The sequence below is a fragment of the Anser cygnoides genome, chromosome 26 (assembly GCF_040182565.1).
Source record: "Anser cygnoides isolate HZ-2024a breed goose chromosome 26, Taihu_goose_T2T_genome, whole genome shotgun sequence".
Taxonomy (NCBI): Eukaryota; Metazoa; Chordata; class Aves; order Anseriformes; family Anatidae; genus Anser; species Anser cygnoides.
This window is the reverse complement of record NC_089898.1, coordinates 2209018-2228165: the sequence shown is the minus strand read 5'-3', so window position 1 is coordinate 2228165 and position 19148 is coordinate 2209018. Positions and strand designations below refer to the sequence as shown.

Genomic DNA, 19148 nt, shown 5'->3' with positions numbered 1-19148 from the left:
CAAAGTGGTGGCTTTATCCCCAAAGTCCCCTGGCCAGGAGGAGGGCAGGGACCCCCCCCCCCCAGGTGCCCCCCCCTCCGTGCCACCCCGTCCCGACACCGACACCGAGGTGCTGCCGGGAACAGCTTTTATTGAAGCGAAGGGAAACCTGCGATTACAGCCAAAAAAAAGGAAAAATAAATAGCTTTTTTTTCTTTTTTTTTTTCTCTTTTTTTTTCCAACTCTGAACGAAGGCCGGCGAGGGAGGGGGGGGAGGGAGGCTGCCGCCTGCTCTCATCCTGCCCCTGTTTGCTCAATGGGGGGGGGGGGGGGCAGGCAGGATGGGGTTGAAATCCAGGGGGGGGTCTTGGGGGGGTCCCCAAGAGCTCCGGGCTCAAAGGGCTCCCGTTTATCTCCTGCCACGGGAACGGAGCGGCCGAAATAGGGGAAACTCTCCAATTTAGGGTTCGGGCTCTCCTAGGAGCCTGGCGGCCGAAAGGGTACAAAAAATAAATAAAATAAATTAAATAAATAAATAAATAAATAAAGGGGCTCGTTAAGCAGCCGAGCTGCAACTGGAGTTGTTAAATGGGAGCAAAAAAAAAAAAAAGGGAAAAAAATGAAGGAAAAGGGAAAAAAAAGGAAAAAAAGGAAAAAAAGGGAAAAAAATGAAAAAAAGGGAAAAAAATAAAAGGAACCCAGCAGCTGCCTCGGGGGGCACGCGCAGGAGCCGAGGGAAATGAAGGGCAGCGGGGATGCGCTGGTGCCCAGCGCCCAACTGGGCGGGGGGTGGCTCGTCCCAGTGCTCCCCAGCGAGGCTGGAGGCAGAGCGGAGGCTGGGGCCTCCCCGGAGGCAGCCGGGCCTCAGCACCCGAGCAAAACAACCCCGGGGCCTCTCCGTGGCCAAAAACACCCCTTTTCTCCCCAAACCGAGAGGCTTCCCCAGGGCGGCTGCGAGCGCCGATACCATCAAAAAAAAAGGAAGGGACGAAACCAGAAGCGCATTACAAAAAAAAAAAAGACAAAAAAAACCAAAAACCATCCCAAACCGCCCCAAAAACCAAACCCCAAAGCCCCCGGAGCCCCCCCCGGGTGCGGGGGGAGGACTCAGAGGAAGAAGAGCGTGTCGCGGAGCTGGGCGGCCGGCTCGTGGTGCAGCACCTGCCCCGCCAGGAAGGCCAGCCTGTGCGCGTACTTGCAGGGCGCCGGCACGCGGATGGTGCCCGGCCAGTTCCAGTAGAGGTGGCACAGCTTGAAGGTCAGCCTGGGGACGGCAAGGAGGACGCGTCGGTGCCCGTTTATTTTTTTTATTTTATTTTTATTTTTTTTCCCCCCCTTTTCCCCAAAACCAGCCGCGCGTGGGAGGCAGGAGCGGCGACGCCAGCCGTGCCGCATGGGCGCTCCGGGCCGTTTCCCCCGAGCGCACGGGCGCGAGGTCAAGGCTCTGCCAGCTCCTGATTGCGTTAATTACACGGCTGCTGCTTGGGCCACTTCTGAAACCACGGCAGCTCCCTCCCAGCGTCACCCCGGCCAGGCCAGGCAGGATTTTATCCCCCCTTTTATAACTTATTTCTCGCCCGGAGATGAGGCGGGACGGCTGCAACCCTCCTCCTCGCCCCCTCGCTGCCCATCGCACCGAACGGCATCAGGAGCAGACCCAGCCAGGCCCTCGCTGCCTTCCCACGGGATTTTTTTCCACCAAAAATCCCCAGTTTTGGCTGGTTTTGGCTGCGGGAAGGCCGCCCTTACCTCTGCAGGTGCTCGGCGCTGAGGTTGGCCGTGTTCAGCACGCAGACGTAGCGCGTGGGGATGCTGCAGCCCTGGCGGGCGTGGTGAGCCACCAGGTAGAAATCCTGCCTGCAAGAGAGGAAAAAGAGAAAAAGAAAAAAAAAAAAGGTCTGCGCGAGGCAGAGCCGTCCCAAAACGCCCGGCGCGGCCCTCCCGGTACTCACCAGTCCGTGCTGGTGATGGTGTGGTCGACGACCGTCCCCGCCGGGGGGCACGCCAGCCTCTCCGAGGTGTCGGTGTAGAAGTTGGTGCTGATCTGCTTCTGCACCACCACCACCACCACGCTGGGCCGGTAGCTCTCGAAGGTGTCGAAGCATTTCTGCAGCTGCGGGATCTCGTACTTGACCACCGTGTCCAGCTGCCCGTCGGACACGCCGTCCCGGTACACCACGATCTTTTTGGGCAGGCAGTGGTTCATCTGCGGGAGGGGGGCGCAGGGGTCACCGCATCGCCCCCAGCACCGGGTGGAGCAGAGGCAGGAGAAAACCTGGCCAGGGGCTGGGTGCTCGATGCCCACCCAGTCCCCAGAAGGACGAATTTCTGCCACCCTGCCAGTTCAACCCATTGCCCTCGACCTGGGGGTGGAGCACCAGATGTGTTTGGCCTCAGCAACCCCATTTCCGAGCAGATTTCCCCCATTTCCGAGCAGATTTCCCCATTTCAAGGCAGATTTCGGAAAGGTTAGCAGGGCAGAGAGCAGCAGCTTCTGCACCACTACTGCCCACGGGCAGCAAACTCGGTTTTGGGGTTTTTCCTCTACCACTTGCAGAGGGGTAGGAAACACCAAGAGCTGGCAGAGCCCGGCTGCCGAACGCCCCCAACACCATCGCGCAGCCCCTGGTGCTGCTCGGATCCTGCGATTTGCTCCCGCTGGGGGACCAGGACGGGGCTCGGCGGCGTAGCGCCGAAGCACTAACGTGGCGCTTGCCCCGGTGCAAAGCAATCCCGCGGGCAGGTCCGCACGTCCCTGAGATAAGGCGAGCCTCCGGCGGCACGCGGGGCTCGCCGCAGACGTCGCCTCCAGTCCAAAGGCTGCCCCGAGGCCGTTCGCTCGCTCGCACGAACCCAGGCCAAGGGGGTTTTTGGGGGCATTTCGGCTTTTTGGCGAGCCGGCCCCGGCTTCGCCCTCACCTCGTGGAAGTGCTGCAGGGCATCGGACAGGCAGAGCCGCAGGCTGTCGGCGATCTCCTGCTGGGGCATCTGGAAGACCACCCTCGAGTACCACTTGGTCAGGACCCTGTAGGTGGGGAGGAGGGGGGGGGGACACGGGTGTCAGCGAGCCAAAGCCCGGGGCGGTTGTGCAAGCCGCCAGCCAGCCTGGCACGGGGGCACGGAGCCTTTTGCCCAGCCCGAGCCGGTGCCAAGGGCCAGCACGCCCAGCGCCAGCACGCTGGCAGCCCGCGCTGAGTGCAGCGCTGGGGGGAGGCGTTGCTTTCCCCCCACCCTAAGGAAGGTGAGGGGGTGATATGGGTGCAGGCAGGGAGGGCTGAGGCGCCGGGAACCCCCCCCCCCCCCCGCACACCGCGTACTGGTTGACGCTGGCGACGAAGCCGATGACGGAGCGCATCCCCCTGCCGTGGCTGACGTCCATCCCGATGACCATCAGCTGCTTCTGGGGAGGGGGAAAAAACAAAAAAAGGTCGGGTGCGAGCACTGCGCCCCGCTTCTGGCGTCTGCCTGAGCCCCCCCCCAGCTGCCAGAGGTGCTGCACGCACAAAACGAAGACGCCGGCCCTGCTTCGTGCATGGTTTATCCACGTCCCCCAAGGGAATCCCATCCCCTCACCCTACGGGAAGGCATCGGGGAGGGACTGAACGCCCCTTTTCGCTCCAGGGAAGGAGCAAGCAGCTGTGCACACACGTGCCGGGCAGGCGAAACACAACCCGCACGCACGCCCTGCTGCCCGCACGCTCCCCACGCACACACAAAGGGTCCCGTGGCACCGCCGTGCGCCTTACCAGGGGGACGTCGACGCCCCAGAGCTCGCCGCCCAGCTTGCAGTTGATCTGCAGCAGGACCTTCTGGACGATGCTCCTCATCTTGCTGGACTGGCCCATCAGGGACTGCACGTTGATGACCTGCAAAAACAGGAGGAAAAGGAGGAAAAAAGGGGAAAAAAAAAAAAAAAAGAGACAAAAGGTGAGGCTGGAGGAGCTGCCCCCGGGCTGGGGCTGCTTCCTCCTGCACCCACCTGCGAGGGCACCGGGGACTGCACGCAGCACAGCTTCTTGATGGCGCTGTACAAATCCTCCTTGCTCTTGGTGGTGATGCAGAGCAACAGCTGCACCTTGTCCTGCAGCGGGGCACAGCGCGGGGAGCACCCTGAGCACCCCGAGCACCGGAGCCGCCGGCAGGGACCTCCCCGGGGCACCCCCCCCCCCAGCCCCTGCTGACCCCCAGATCCCAACCTCGCTGCCCAAAACGCTGCGGATCGTCTTGACGTAGGTCTCGATGCGGTCGTCCTTCAGCTCCACCAGGGCCGGGGCGTTGACGTGCATGCCGATGGGGCCGCACACGCTCTTCATGGCGGCCACCAGGTCCTTCATGAGGTCCTGCAGGCGCCGCGGGTAGACGAGCAGCCAGTAGTTCATGGAGATCTAAAGGGGAGGCCGGGACAGCCTCAAGGGCACGGCTCCCGAAACACGGCCCTGCCTCTCCCACGAGGGCACAGGGGGGAATTTGGGGAGGGGGAGAGCATCCCCGGAGGAACCCCAGGGGCACACCACGCCGCGCAGCTCCCGCAGCCGAGGAGGAGGGAGAGCAGCCGCCCCGTCCAACCTCCTCCAGAAAAAAAAAAAAAGAGGCCAGGAGGCAAAGCCAAGGAAAACAAGCCAAGGCTTTCAGCTGGAACGCGGCGCCGTGTCCAGACAGGCAGGGAGCAGCGGGGTGCCAGCGCCGAGAGGACCCATCCCAGCTCCCAGACAAAGGCAGGTTGTTCCACGGAGCGGGCGCGCGCTCACCGTGGAGATGGAGGCCTCCCGCGACACCTCCTTGCTCCAGTTCAGGTCCTCGGAGGGGAAGAAGGAGCTGTGCCGCAGGTTGATCCTCTCCGTGGGCAGGATCCGTCCCTGGGTCTGGAGGGAGCAGGAGACAAGGGGAGCAGCTCCGGGGGGGGGCCGCCCGGCGCCGTGCCGCTCGCCCTGGCCGCGGGGAAGCCCTTACCCTGTGGATGTCCTGGCCCAGGACCAGGCCCCAGCGCATGAGCTCGTGCGAGGCCTCCTGGCTCTCCCGGATCCTGCGCAGGAGGCTGCAGAGGCACTCGTAGTGCTGCTGGGGGCTCTGCAGCATCTCGCGCATCACGTCCTGCAGGCAGCGAGGTGGGGAGGGGGTCACGGCGCTGCGCCCCCCGCCCCGTGTAAGCTCGGGGTCCGATTCCCCTTCCCCGAGGCCGACCTTCAGCATCCGGCTGTCCTTCCTGATCTCCGTGACGCCGGTCAGGAAGGTGAGCTCCGGCACCAGCAGGATCATCTCCACCTGGGGCTGCGGGAGAGGCCAGGCTGTGCCGCGGGCACGGGGCACGTTCCCATCTCCCTGCCCAAATCCCTGCGCCCGGCTCACCCTCCTCCCCGGCATCTTCTTCTCCTTGGGCCTGTGAATGAGCAGCGGCTGGTCCAGCTCCCTCACTGTGATCCCGTACGTTTTGCTAGACAAAAAAAAAAAAAACCAGAAAAAAAAAAAGGTTCCTCGCTGCTGCACCAACGCACGCAGCTCATCAACCCGAGGCAAAGCCGTGCCGTGGGGCAACCACATCCCAAACCCTTCCCGTCGCCACCAAGGCGGCGTCTCCCGAGGCTCCCCACCTGTAGTAGTCCACGAAGGTGATCTCCTCGCCGCTGGCCAGGGTGAAGCTGTCCCTGGGGGTCTTGTCCCAGTCGATGTCGTCGACGCGGTAGGTGCGGTTGTTGTAGCGGGTGATGACCACGCTGCCCACCAGCTGCTTGGTGCACTCGTCCTGGAAGCCGGCGGCGTTCTGCTGGTAGATGGCGTGCCTGCGGCAGGGACGAGCGGGAACCTCGTGCCACGTGCTCGGAAATGAACCACGGGGAGCCAACCGTGGGCACGCGGCTCCTGGAAAGTGGTTTTTTTCCACCCCCCAACCCCTCCAGGTTTTCCCCTCTTACATGGAAGCCAGGACGGAGTCGCTCCGGATCACCTTGTGGACAGTGTCCACCTGGAGGAAGAGCCCGCCGTCCCTCCTGCGGATGCTGACCGAGTACCCCGGCCAGATCTGCAGCCTGCGCCAAGGGGAAGCAGCACGACAGCGCCCAGGTTACACCCGGAGCGGAGCCAGAGGCCGTCCTGCCAGCCAAAGAGCGCTCAAACACACGCACAAATTGTTTCCCAGCTGGCTGCCAGCTCTCAGCTAATAACCCCTGAACCGCGCTGCAGAAAATCGGCGCTCTGAGGTCACGCTCGCCAGAGCTGGCCGAGAGCAGGGACAGAGCTGCCCTGCAAAGGCACCCAAGTTCCCAGCCACGTGCTGCCGCAGCAGAGCTGTCTGCAGGGCCATATAGACGGGTGTGAGACCCCAAAGAGAAATTCCCCGAGTCTGGCACAGCCACGACCCAAGGAGGCTCCTTAGGAGCCCTCGGCGCCGTGTCCAGGGTGGTGTTTCTCTGCAGGGACAGGGACGTCCCCAAATCAGCATGAAAACCCCCCAAAAAAACGCGTCCAGCACCCACCTGTAATGCTGTAACATGCTGGCCTGAGAAGGGTCAAAGAAGTTTCTCCCGATCAGCTTCATGTCCAAGACCCTCATCACCCTAAAAAGGGAAAAACGAGACAGTTTTGGGCCCCGAGGGCTGGCTGGGGGCTCGAGGAGCGCGGCCGCCTGCCCTCACCTGCGGAACACCACATTGTAGAAGGGGATGCAGAGGTCGGAGCTGGGCTCCAGGACCTTGGTGATCTGGATGGCAATGCTGACCTCCTCCCCGTCCGCCCTCCTCCGAGCCTTCAGGCTGACCGACTGTGGGGCGAGAGGACGCCTTAGAGGGGGACAGGAGGGGTGCTCGGCGACCCAGCACGCGGGCTGGAAGCTGGGGACATCCCCGAGCCTCCGATTTTGGGGGAAAACAACCTCCCCTGGCACGTAACAGCCCCAGTAACGTACCTGGGGCAGCAGGATGGGCAGGTAGAGGATGGAGCCATCGAAGGCAGTCACGTCTCCGGTCACCGAGCGCTGCTCCTTCAGCATGGCGAAGCGCGTGCTCCTGCACTCCACCTCGGGGCTGCGGACACGGGGAGGCAGCGCTGCACCGCCCGGCCTCTGCTCGCCATCCCTGGCCTCTTCCCCCATCCCCTGCCCCCAAGCCAGGGCTTTGGGAACCCGGCGAGGGGAGAAAAACCAGAGCCAACCCCGCCGTGGTGCTCCGTGGCCGCGCCAGCCGCTCCATCTAGCGGTGGGGATAGCCAGGCAGCCCCGGGGCTGCTAATTAAGCGTGGCGTAATTACCCCCACGCTGGGTGCTGCTACCTGAAGGTAACGTGGTACTGGTACACGGCCTCGTTCTGGCAGTGGATCCGCACCGAGTTCAGCCCCACGGGCACCGCCGCCCCCCTCGCCGCCGGCTTCGCTCCCGGTGCTCTAGGAGAGAGGGCGCGGAGGCAGGCGGGCGAGCGAGGCCCGGGGGGAGGCTGCCGCCCGCATGCAGCCCCCGGGGTGGGGGGCTCCACGCCAGTCACTTACTGTCTGCTGGTGGCCGGGGGGGGCTCCGGGGAGGACGAGGGGCCGGGTGGGCACGGGCCGGGTGGGCGCAGGCCGGGCTTGGTGAGGGGCAGCACGGCAGCTCTGCCGGGGGGGGCGGCGGGCGGCGCGTCCCCTCTGCCTCGGTAAAGGATCCTGTGACGCCCCCCCAAGGAGGGTGGGGAGAGGCTGGTGGGCACTGCCACAGCCCCCCCATTTGACATATTTGATATACGCCCCCTCTGCAGACCCCACGTCCTCCCCACCCTCCAGGCCCGTATCACACTGAATTTGGAGGCCGAACACCCGGGCCTCCCGACTCACCGGCCACGCGTGGGCAACGCCGGCTCCCCCTCACCGGCACCCACCACGGGACGGGGCAGCACCGGGGCGTCCTCCGCAGCCCTCGCCGTGCTGGCAGCACCGCGGCCTGCGGGGAGGAACGAGGCCGGTGGGCTCACGGAGGCCGGACAGGCCTCCACCGCCGCCCATCAAGGCACGGCGACCTACCGAGGGGCCAGTCCCCCGGTTCCAGCGAGGGGCAGGGCTGCGTGCTGAAACCCAGGCTCCAAAACAGCGAAGAGAGCGACTCCGGCGAGGGAGCGGGCTCCGGCACCGCGGAGGCCGGCGTAACGGGAGGCTCGCCGGGGAGGCTCCGGGGGCTTTGGGGGCTGCCGAGGCCCGGCTGTCCCCGAGGCCAGGGCGGGACGAGGGCCGGCGTCCCCCTCATGCGGCCGGGGGGGGCGGCGGGGGGGCGGCGGGGGAGGCGGAAGGGCGGCGGGGGCTCCATGGCGAGGCCGCCCCGGGCGAGGCCGCCCCGCACGCGGCTCCGCTCCCGGCTCAGCCCCCGGCGCGCGCGCGCGCCCCACGCCCGCTCCTCATTGGCCACTTCCACCCGCCGCGCCCCGCCGAGCCGCCCGGCGATTGGTCCGCGGCCGGCGCGCCGGCGCGGGATCGCCACGCCCTTGGAGAGCCCCGGGGGAGGGGGGAAAGGGGGCGGGGCTTCAGCACCGGGGGGGCGGGGCCAGGGGGTGGGGGGCAATTGGGGGGGCAAGTACGGGGAGAGGGGGGGCAATTACAGAGGGAGGGGGGCAATTACATGGGGCAGGGGGCAAGTACAGGGGGCTGGGGGCAATTACATGGGGCAGGGGGCAAGTACAGGGGGTAATTGGAAAGGGTGGGGGCAATTACATGGGGGCAACTGGGGGGGGCAAGTACAAGTGGTAGGGGGCAATCACATGGGGCAGGGGGCAAGTACAGGGGGTAATTGGAAAGGGCAGGGGGCAATTACATGGGGGCAACTGGAGGGGCAAGTACAAGGGGTAGGGGGCAACTCCAGCGGGCAACTGCAAGGGGCTGGGGGAAGTTACGCGGGGCAATTGCAGGGGGCAGTTGAACAGGGCAGGGGGCAATTCCATGGGGCAACTATAAAGGGCAGGAGGCAGTTACACTGGGTGATGCCAGGGGGCAATTGTATGGGGCAGGGGGCAATTGGAGGGGGCTGGGGGCAATTCCAGGGGGGCAATTGCAAAGGGCAACTACAGGGGGCAGGGGGGCAGTTGCAGGGGGCAACTGCAAAAGGTAACTACAGAGGGCAGGGGGCAATTGCAGGGGGCTGAGGGCAACTCCAGGGGGCAATTACACGGGGCAGGGGGCAACTACACCAGACAATTACATGTGGCGGGGGGCAATTACAGGGGGCAATTACATACGGCGGGGGGCAAATGCAAAGGGCAATTACAGGGGGCAGGGGGCAGTTGCAGGGGGCAGGGGGCAATAACAGGCCGATTACAGGGGCAGCTGCAGGGGGCTCCCCAGCTCCACGCTGCGGTGCTGCCCCCGGCCGTGCCCCCCCCGGCGGGCAGGGGCTGCCCCCAGCGCACTCCCCCCAGGGCCAGACGGGGTGAGCGGGGGCTGAGGAGGGGGCCGGGGTCGGGGGGACCACGCCGAGGACCCCCCCGCAGGAGGAAAGCCATTTTTATTGCATTTCTCCCCACACGTGAGCGTCCCGCTGCCCCCAGGGCGCACGCAGAGCCCGGGGGGGGGACGACCCCAAATCCCCCACCCCACAACCCCCGTTCTTTTCGGGGGGGGGGGCGCAGAGCTGCAGCCGCCAGCCCCGCAGCTGCTCCCCCGCAGGGCGCACAGCACCGGGGTCGGATCCGGCTGCCGCAGACCCCTCTCCGCAGCCCGCACGGGGGGCGCCGCAGGCACGGGGTGGGGGGGGGGGGGGCACCCTTGGCTCAGTCGCGCCCCCCCCCATGGGGCTACCGGTGGCGGTGCTCCAGCAGGGCCTCGAAGTCCGGGGAGCAGACCAGCTTGTGCTTCACGTGGCCCAGGACGATCATCTCGCCCGTGCGGCTGTCCCCGATGCCGACCGACACCAGCTCCTGGCCGGGAGGGAGAAGCACCCGCTCAGCGGGGCAGCCACGAAATTTTAGGATTGGGGTGGGAAAAGGTGGCCCCCCCCCAGCAATACCTGCAGGAAGGAGCAGGGGGTCCCCATGGTCACGTCCAGGGTCACCTTGCCCAGCACCAGCTGCACCTTCCCCGACTTGCGGACCAGCAGCTTCCCCACCTGCCCCTCGGGGAGGTCGGCCAGGGTGCACGTGTTCTCCGCCTGCCTCGCCTCCTGCCGCCGAGGGATGCCATCGCCACGCTGCCGCCTCGTCCCGCACCCCCGAAACCACCCCAAAAAAAAAAAAAAAAAAAAACTCAAAAACCCCCAAACCCCGCCCCGCACCCCTATTACCTGGCTCTTCTCCTGCTTCACCACCACCACCTGCCCTTCCTCGGTCTGCAGCTCCGTCTTGACGGGTTTGGTGTCCTGCGTGGGCGGCTGCCCGGGCAGCGTGTCGGGGAGCTGCAGGAACAGCAGCTCGTCCTCGGCCGCCAGGCTCAGCCGCTGCAGCAGCTCGGCCACCGGGATGTCCCGCGGGAAGCCGGGGGGGCCCCGCGCCGGTTTGGTGGCAGGCGGGGGGTCCTCGTCGCACGGCTCTTCCTTCACTGCCGCCGGGGCGAGAGGCGCAGGGTGGGCGCGGGGAGCGGGGTGGCGTCCCCGTCCCGGCCCGGCCGCACCCACGGGACCCCCTGGATGCGCCCGCGGGGTTCCCCACGCACCTTTCACCGGCGGGTCCGGCTCCGTCTTGTCCTCCTTGGGCAGCCAGGGCTGCGCGTCCTCCTGCTCCTCCGCCGCCTCCTCCTTGAAGAGCCAGCCCGAGTGGGCGAGCGGCAGCTGCACCGGCTTGTTGCGGATGTCGTTCTTCAGCCCCGGGTCGTCCAGGAACTGCGGGGTCGGCAGAGGGGACGGCGCTCAGCGCCAGCCCCGGCACCTCGGGGGATGTCCCGTCCCCCCCCAAAAAAAACCCCGCTCACGTCGTCCTTCTGCAGCATGCGCAGGATCTGCTTCGTCTCCTCGTCCGTCTCCCTCTTCTCCTTCTTGATGTTGATGATGTGCGAAGGGCCGAAGTCCGACACGTCCACCGTCTTGTCCCAGGAGCCTGCTGGGGAGCGGGGGACCACCTGGGGCTCACCCCACGCCGGCTGGGACCCCCCCCAAAACCCCTCCCCAGGGAAACCTCAGCTCCCACCACCTTTCTTCTTCATCATTTCGGCGGGGCCCTGCTCGAAGATGGAGTGGGACTGGATGACCTCGGGCCGGCCCCGGCCCCGGCCGTGCCCATCGCGCTGCCGGTCCCGGTCCCGCTCCTTCTTCTCCTTCTTGACGGCGACATCCTCCCTGGGCCTGGGCAGGGGGGAGGCAGCTTTACCCCGTGCCCCCCCCCCCTCAGCACCGCAGCGCCCTCTCGGGCACGTTCGGCACGCCGAGACCCCGCAGAGCGTGGGCCCCGGGGCGAACAGGGCCGGGTAAGGCAGGGAAACGCTTACGATGCCACTTACTCTTCCTTGATCTTCCTGCTGATTATGTTGGGGGTGAAGGTTTTCTGCGGGCGAGAGCGGGCAAGTCGAGGCGGGAGCCGAGATAAGCCGCAGAAACCGCGCAGGCAGCGGGGCTGCAGGGCGAGCCCGCGGCTCTCGACGCGTCCCCAAAAGGTCCCCAAATCACCGTGCACCCCTGGGGGTGCCCCCTCCTCAATGCATCCGCCAAAAAGTCCCCAAAAGGTCCCCAAACTGCTGTGCGCCCCCGGTGGCGTCCCGTCCTCACCACGTCCCCAAAAGGTCCCCAAAACCTCTGTGCGCCCCCAGGGGTGCCCTGTCCCCAGAAGGTCCCCAAAAGGTCCCCAAAAGGCCCCCAAACTGCTGTGTGCCCCCAGGGGTACCCCAGCCCCAAAAGGTCCCCAAAAGGTCCCCAAAAGGTCTCCAAACCTCTGTGCACCCCCAGGGGTGCCCTGTCCCCAAAAGGTCCCCAAATCGCTGTGCCCCCCAGGGGTGCCCCATCCCCAGAAGGCCCCCAAATCGCTGTGCCCCCCAGGGGTGCCCCATCCCCAAAAGGTCCACCCAAACCTCTGTGCACCCCCAGGGGAGCCTTGTCCCCAAAAGGTCCCCAAACCACCATGCACCCTTGGGGGTGTCCCGTCCCCAAAAAGGTCCCCAAACCACTGTGCACCCCCAGGGGTTATCTGTCTCCAAAAAGTCCCCAAACTTGTGTGTCCCTGGGGGTGTCCCGTCCCCAAAAGGTCCCCAAAACACCGTGCACCCCCAGGGGTGCCCCGTCCCCAAAAGGTCCCCAAACCTCTGTGTGCCCCCAGGGGTGTCCCGTCCCCAAAAGGTCCCCAAACCACTGTGCACCCCCGGGGGCTATCTGTCTCCAAAAAGTCCCCAAACTTCCACATGTCCCTGGGGGTGCCCTGTCCCCAAAAAGTCCCCAAACCACCGTGCGCCCCCGGGGGTTCCCCATCCCCAAAAGGTCCCCAAACTCCCGTGTGTCCCTGGGGGTGCCCCGTCCCCAGAAGGTCCCCAAACCGCCCTGCACCCCTGGAGACGCCCCGTCCCCATCCCCATCCCCATCCCCATCCCCGTGTCCCCGTGCCCGGGAGCGGGACGCAGGACCGGTCGGGCTGCATCGCCAGCGCCACGCGCAGGGGCTGGCGCACGCATCCCGCACCGACCAGCTCCGCCAGAGCCACCCACACCAGGGCGCCCACACCCCGAAATGCCCACGCTGCTGCCCCCGGGGGGTGTGTCCCCCCCCCCCCCCCCAAAAATAATAAATGGTTTTGGGGAACCGGCTCGCCCCTCCCTGGCACTTGCCTTCTTCACGCCTCCCAGGGTGAGGTCCCGAGAGCGGATGGAGGGCAGGCGGCCGGGGCCGAGGGGGGGGGCCGGGCGCCTCCCCAGCAGCCCCCGTGCCCCCGGGAGCCCCGGCCGCAGGCTGCCCGGAGCCCCCCCGTCGCCCGAGCTGCCCTCCGCCATCCTCGGCCGTGCCTGCGAGGGGGGACGGACGGGGTGAGCGCGCGGAGCCCCTGCTGGGGACCCCCCGCACCCCATAAACACACCCCAATCAGAGACCCCCTGCACCCCTAGCCCAGGGTGCTCAGCCCCCCCAAGCCCCCCTAAACAGGGAACCTTGCACCCCAAGGTGCCCAGCCCCCCCCGCACCCACACCCAAGGGTGCTCACCCCCCCCAAGCCCCCCTAAACAGGGACCCTTGCACCCCAAGGTGCTCAGCCCCCCCCGTACCCCAAACCCCAAGGTGCTCACCCCCCCCAAGCCCCCACCCCAGGGTGCTCAGCCCCCCACCCTAAGGTATCCACCCGAAACCAGGGACCCCCAGCACCTCCCCCCCATACACCCCTACACACGCCCCCTGTACCCCCCACCCCAAACAGCCCCCCCAGCCCCCCCCAAAACACCCCCCCCCACCCCAGGGTGCCCCGAAACCCCCCAAACGCACCCATTCCCCCCCCTCCACGTTCCCCAACCCCCCCCCCCCGCACCCCAAACGGGCCCATCGCCCCCCCCAGAGGGTGCTGAGCCCCCCAAAAGGCCCCATCCTGCCCCCTCCCCGCCCCCCCCCGTACCCCAAATCCCCCCCCCCCCGCCACGCCGGCCCTTACCCAGCCCGGGCACCGCCGGCGCGCCCCCCCCTACTGCGCCTGCGCGTCGCGCCGCCTGGCGTAGCCGGCGGGAAGCCGCCGCCGCCATCTTTGTTACGGCCGCGGCCGGCCGCTAGGGGAGCCGCCATCTTTGTGCCTGGCGCTGCCCGGCTCCGGGCTGAAGGCGGCGGCGCCATCTTGGTGGCGGGCAGTGCCCGGCCTTTGGGCTCATAGGAGGCAGTGATGGGGAAGGGGGGGGGGGGATTGGGGCGGGGGTCGCTGCCCCCCCCCCCCGTTTCACCACCGCCCCCCAGGCCTCCCACTGCCCCCCAGGAGCAGCAGGGAGCCAGGCGTGCCCCCCCACCCCGGGGGGGGCACCCAGCTGGGTCCCCACACACGGAGGGTGCTGGGGGGCTATGGGGGGGCTGCAGACCCCCCCCCATGGGTGCTCGCCCCCCACCCCGCACCTCGCCGCCCCCCCAGAAAAGCCGCTCCCCACACCACAAACGAACCCCCCCGCAGACTGCGCCTCGCACCCACGCCTTTCAGGGACCACGCGTGTCCCGGGTGGGCGCAGCCCCCCCCAAAAAAAAAAAAACCCAGGGGTGCTCCCCAGCTTGGGGCCGGCTCTATGGTGCTGGGGGGGGGCGTGCACACACCCCCCACGGCCATGCACACGCGTGTGGCCGTGCACACACACCCCCCCCCCGCCTGGACGTGGGCACACGCGCGTGTGCGCGGGGGGCTCGGCGCCTGACGCTTCGCGGCCCCATTGGCAGAGCGGGGTTTTTCCCCCCCCTTCTCCTCCACGCCGCTTATGATTTATTTTTTATTTTTTTTTTCCCATTTCTCTCCTTTTTTTTTTTTTTTTTTTCTCCCCCTCCCTCCGTAGGGTGTTTGCTATTTCCGAGCCGGCTGGGAGGATCCGAGCGGCGGCAGGCGCAGCAGCCGGAGGCAGCAGGGCGGCAGCGGGCAGCGCGCTCCCGCTCCCCTCCGAGCCCTTAGCGGGGCATCCTACGGAACAACCCCCCCCCGGACCCCCCCCCCCCGGCACCCCGCAGCCCCCCCGGCACGGCCAGGTAAGGGCCTCTCTCCTTCGAGCTCCAGCATCCCGGGGACACGAGGACGCGGCGACGCGCGGGCAGCGCGGCACGGCCGCAGGGCTCCCGGTTGGCACCAGCCAACGCGTCCCCCCCCCCCCCCCAGCAGGTGGTGGGCGTTTGTCCCCCCGTCCGGCCCCGGCGATGACCTTCGGCTCCACGGGGAGGGCTGGGGGGGGGTCCCACGGGGGTCCCGCGGGGATGGCGGGGGCAGCCGGGGGGGCGGCACGGTGCCCGTGGCACCGCTCGCCGCAGGGATGCGGGGGCAAGCGTGCGAGCGCGCGGAGGTGCGCGTGCGAAAGGGTGGGGGGGGCGTGGACGTGGGTGGCCGTGGGTGCCCCCGCACGTGGGTGCCGAGCTGGGGAGGGGGCGTGGGGGGTGTGTGTGGGGGGGATCTCGGGGCTGTTTGCGAGCTCGCGCGTGGGCGAGATGCGGCGGTGTGCGCGTGGGGGCTGGCGGCACGTGCCCCCACCATCGGCACCCACCCCAGGGCGCAGCCCCCTGTCCTCCCCCGAAACGGGGATGGCGCCGTGTCCCCCGGGGGGGATTTTGGGTGGCACGGGGGCTGTGGCCCCCCCAGCGCTCCGGGGACGGCGGCGCTGATGCATCTCCAAAGGTGCCCGGTGGAGAGCCCGGGGTCTGCACCGGGTGTGGGGGGGGTTTTGGGGCGAACCCCGTCCCGCTGCGGGGAAACTGAGGCACGGAGCCGCCGCGGGCAAGGGCAAAGGCGGATCCAGCTTTTCCGGTGCCAGCCGCTTGCGTGCAATTATCCCTGCTCCCAGCACTCCCTCCCTCCTCTCCCCTTGTTTTTCTTTCCCCACCCCGGTGTTGAGCAAACCCAGAACCACCCGCTGGCGTTCGGCCGGGGCCCCCGCGCCCCGCGGCGTCCCGGGGAGCGGCCGGGGCTCTCGCCTCGCTGTTCCCGACCGGGCTTGTTCCCGGCTCCCCGCTGCCTGCTCCTGCCCGCGCTGCCTATTCCTGGCTGCCGGCCCCCCTTCCCTCCCCGGTGCCATCTGTGCCACCGCCGCCGGCGCGGGGCTCCGGTGCCGGCGGCCGCCCCCGCCGCGCTCAGCACCCCCGCGCCGTGCCCGCAGGAGCTCAGCCCCTCCGGCCATGGAGCTGCTGTCCACCCCGAAAAACATCGAGATCAACAACATCACCTGCGACTCCTTCCGCATCTCCTGGGCCATGGACAAGGGGGACCTGGAGAGGGTCACCCACTACTTCATCGACCTCAATAAGAAGGAGAACAAGAACTCCAACAAGTTCAAGCACCGGGTGAGCCGGGGCGGGGATGGGGGGGCTGCGGGGCGCCGGGACCCCGCTCTTCCTCCACCCACGGGAGGGTTTTTTTTTGGGGGGGAGAACCGCGTTAAATCCCGCTCCCGTGATGGTTTGGGGTCAAAACCCAGTTATTTGGGACACGGCCCCGCTGCTGCTGCCCGCGGGGATGCGGAGGGGACCGGGACCGGGACCGGGGTCCCACCGTCCCCGCCGAGCCCCCGCGGAGGAGACGAGGCACAAACCGCCCGCGCTCCTCCTCCCTCCGGCTCCGAGTCACTAATCCAGGACGCTTTTAGCAGCACGGTTGCCACGGTGACGCTATTTAATGTTTAACATCATTTTTTTTTTCTCCTCCCCGATAATAAGCTTTCTTTTTTTTTTTAAATTTTATTTTTTATTTATTTTTTATTTTTTTCCCCTCCCGTGTCTCCCGACTTCGGCATCTGCCGTTGCCACAGAAACGGCTCTGCACTGCGGTGCTGCTCGCCGGCCTCTCGACACAGCCAGCCGCCCGCCGGCGGGGGGGGTCCCCGAGACCCCCGGAGGGTCGGGGGGGGGCTCTCGCCGTGCATACGGGGAGGGGGACGCGGGGGTCAGCGGGAGACGCGGCGGAAGCAGGGCTGCCGGGGCGAGCAGCCGGCTGGGGAGCGCGGTGCCGCGTCCCCTGCAGCCGCATCGGGGACATTGTGCGGGGACGCCAACCCCCTCGGCCCCCCCCCATTTACAGGGGGGGGCGCGGGGCCAGCCGGGTGACGTCTGTCCCCTCGGCGCAGGACGTCCCCACCAAGCTGGTGGCCAAGGCGGTGCCGCTGCCCATGACGGTGCGGGGGCACTGGTTCCTGAGCCCCCGCACCGAGTACAGCGTGGCGGTGCAGACGGCCGTCAAGCAGAGCGACGGCGAGTACCTGGTGTCCGGCTGGAGCGAGACGGTGGAGTTCTGCACCGGGGGTGAGCACGGGGGGACTTTGGGGGCTGGGGGGGCCGGGGAGGAGGACGGGGGCGAAGCCGCGAGCTCGCACAAGCCGGGCCGGTCGGAGCGGCAGCTGGCGAGTGGGAGGCTGCCGGCGTGGGAAGCGCGAGCTGCGAGCAGGGACGGGCGCAGAGAGAGGAGGGTGCAGAGAGAGGGGGGATGGACACAGGTTGGGGGGGGGGGGGTGCTATTCCTTGATGCCCTTCGTCCCCTCTCCGTCCCCCCACTTCCCCGATGCCAGATTACGCCAAGGAGCACCTGGCCCAGCTGCAGGAGAAAGCCGAGCTGATCGCCGGCCGCATGCTGCGCTTCTCCGTCTTCTACCGCAACCAGCACAAGGAGTACTTCCAGCACGTCAGGTACCCCCCCCGCACACCCTGCCCGGCACCTCGGGGACCCCCCCCCGCCCCCCCCAGCCCGGGGCCGTTGTCCCCTGACCCTGCCTGTGTGTGTGTGTGCGTGTCCCCCCCCCCCCCCCCCCCCCCCCGCAGGATGCACTGCGGGAACGTGATGAAGCCGTCGCTGAAGGACAACAGCGGCAGCCACGGCTCGCCCACCAGCGGCATGCTGCACGGCATCTTCTTCAGCTGCAACACCGAGTTCAACACCGGGCAGCCCCCCCAGGACTCGCCCTACGGCCGCTACCGCTTCCAGATCCCGGCTCAGCGCCTCTTCAACCCCAACACCAACCTCTACTTCGCGGACTTCTACTGCATGTACACCGCCTACCACTACGTCGTCCTGGTCCTGGCGCCCAAGGGCTCCTCGGGGGACCTCTTCTGCCGGGAGCGCCTGCCCCAGCTGGACATTTCCTCCAACAAGTTCCTGACGTGCTGCGCGGAGGACGGCGAGCTGGTGTACCGTCACGCCCAGGACAGCATCCTGGAGGTCATATACACCGAGCCCGTGGACCTCAGCCTCGGCGTGCTGGGGGAGATCAGCGGCCACCAGCTCATGAGCCTCTCCACCGCCAACGCCAAAAAGGACCCCAGCTGCAAGACGTGCAACATCAGCGTGGGGCGCTAAGGGCCGGCCGCGGGCAGGGCTGGGTGGGGGCACGGGGAGCACGGCGCCCACCCCCGGGTGCTTCCGCGAAGGACGCTGCTGGGAGGAGGACGGGGCTGGATGGAGCTGCTGGGGGGGAACCCGTCGGCACCCCCGCCTTTTCGGGGAGGGACCCCTCAGCCGAGCCCCGAGGGAGGGAGCCTTCGTCTCCCGGACTGGCCGACCATCCTCGTCCTCGCTGGCACGAGCTCTGCCCTCCGCTGGGGGAGCCCCTCGCCTTGCACCCGCCGCCCCCCCCGGCTCCGGGGCTCGCTCCCCAGCCCACGCCACAGCTCCTGGGGAGCCCCGGCCCTGCCTCCCGCCCCGGGGGGGGGCCCTGCCCAGCCCAGCCCCACACTGCCACCCCGCCGGGGGGGGCGGCAGCTCCGGCACCAAGGCTCCAAGCACCCCCGGATTGGAACTGCTCCTTGCTCCCGACAAAAGCACAAGGGACCCTGACCCCTCGCCCGGACCCCCGGACCCGGCTGAGCTCCCCCGTGGGGTGCTGAGCGCCCCGGGGACTCTCCAGCCCCCTTCGCCCCGCAGCCGGAGAAGCGGAGACGCATGCGTGCCCGCGGGCCCCCGCTAAATCTGCCGGGGCAGGGGGCGCTCGGGGGGGCTCGGGGTGGAGGGGGGGGCGCAGCCGTGGTCCGCCCGTCCGCAGTGGTGTCGTGCAGCGCTGTGCCGTGTTCGCTCTGTGCTCCAGCCCTCGCTCTGCCGCCCGAAACCCCGGCCCCGCGGCCCGGGAGGCAGCCGGAGGAGCCGGGGTGCCGGTGCTCAGGGGAGGGGGGAAATCCGTGCGCCCCCCCCTGTCTCCCCACCGCCCCCCCCCCCCCAAAGCATGAGCCGTCGGCAGCATGGCGCTCGCGTGCCGGCCCGCTCCCCGGTCTCTGTGTACCCGATGCACGCTGTAACGGTAGAAGAGAACAACCCCCCCCGTCCCGTCCCCGTCCCCCGTCCCCGAGCAACCCTGTGCTGTGCTGGCGGTGTATCAATAAACTGTGTGCGGTCGCCACGGGCCGTGTCTCGCCTGTCTGTGCCCACGGGAAGGGGAGGAGGAAGGTTTGCAGGGCCCCGGGAGGGACGGGGATGGCGGGGACGGGGTGGCACGCGGGGACGGCGTCCCGCTGCCCTGGGGCTCAGCAGCTCGGGGCGCTCCCCTCACCAAAACCTCCAAGGACCGGGCACCCTCGTGCCCGTCACCTGCCGACAAGCCGAGGTTCGCAGCCCCTGCTGCCGCCACCCCCCCTGCAGCGAGCACATGACGATGGGGCGCGCTTTCCGCTTGCCTTCCCCGAGCCGCAG

General features: G+C 67.9%; 3 protein-coding genes across 5 annotated transcripts; 1 reads left to right on the top strand and 2 right to left on the bottom strand.

The window, feature by feature from the left end:
- Window positions 1-955: 955 nt before the first annotated feature.
- PIWIL2 (piwi like RNA-mediated gene silencing 2) lies at window positions 956-8421 on the bottom strand. The gene is made up of 21 exons (XM_048045748.2): window positions 7960-8421; window positions 7774-7879; window positions 7453-7605; window positions 7240-7350; window positions 6878-6995; window positions 6609-6733; window positions 6450-6530; window positions 5889-6002; window positions 5568-5756; window positions 5326-5410; window positions 5161-5247; window positions 4930-5070; window positions 4728-4841; window positions 4176-4364; window positions 3959-4060; window positions 3726-3845; window positions 3297-3379; window positions 2899-3004; window positions 1932-2185; window positions 1729-1836; window positions 956-1243 (listed from the first exon to the last, which is right to left on the bottom strand). Exons 1-21 carry the CDS (start codon window positions 8237-8239, stop codon window positions 1087-1089), a joined length of 2823 nt encoding a protein of 940 aa, XP_047901705.2. The 5' UTR covers window positions 8240-8421; the 3' UTR covers window positions 956-1086.
- Window positions 8422-9410: 989 nt separating this feature from the next.
- Window positions 9411-13590, bottom strand: POLR3D (RNA polymerase III subunit D). Of its 2 annotated transcripts, none has more exons than XM_066983483.1 (9): window positions 13467-13590; window positions 12661-12834; window positions 11350-11393; window positions 11043-11194; window positions 10825-10949; window positions 10570-10735; window positions 10202-10455; window positions 9929-10081; window positions 9411-9839 (listed from the first exon to the last, which is right to left on the bottom strand). In XM_066983483.1, the coding sequence occupies exons 2-9, from the start codon at window positions 12820-12822 to the stop codon at window positions 9717-9719; spliced, it is 1179 nt and encodes a 392-aa protein (XP_066839584.1). In that variant the 5' UTR covers window positions 12823-12834; window positions 13467-13590; the 3' UTR covers window positions 9411-9716. The 2 variants fall into 2 exon arrangements, with proteins under 2 accessions (XP_066839584.1, XP_066839583.1); XM_066983482.1 differs by having other exon boundaries at window positions 10825-10952; window positions 13467-13589.
- Window positions 13591-14347: 757 nt separating this feature from the next.
- PHYHIP (phytanoyl-CoA 2-hydroxylase interacting protein) lies at window positions 14348-18858 on the top strand. Of its 2 annotated transcripts, XM_066983486.1 has the most exons (5): window positions 14348-14524; window positions 15640-15823; window positions 16603-16777; window positions 17041-17158; window positions 17291-18858. In XM_066983486.1, the coding sequence occupies exons 2-5, from the start codon at window positions 15659-15661 to the stop codon at window positions 17823-17825; spliced, it is 993 nt and encodes a 330-aa protein (XP_066839587.1). In that variant the 5' UTR covers window positions 14348-14524; window positions 15640-15658; the 3' UTR covers window positions 17826-18858. The 2 variants fall into 2 exon arrangements, with proteins under 2 accessions (XP_066839587.1, XP_066839585.1); XM_066983484.1 differs by lacking the exon at window positions 14348-14524 and having other exon boundaries at window positions 14926-15823.
- The last annotated feature ends 290 nt before the right edge of the window (window positions 18859-19148 follow it).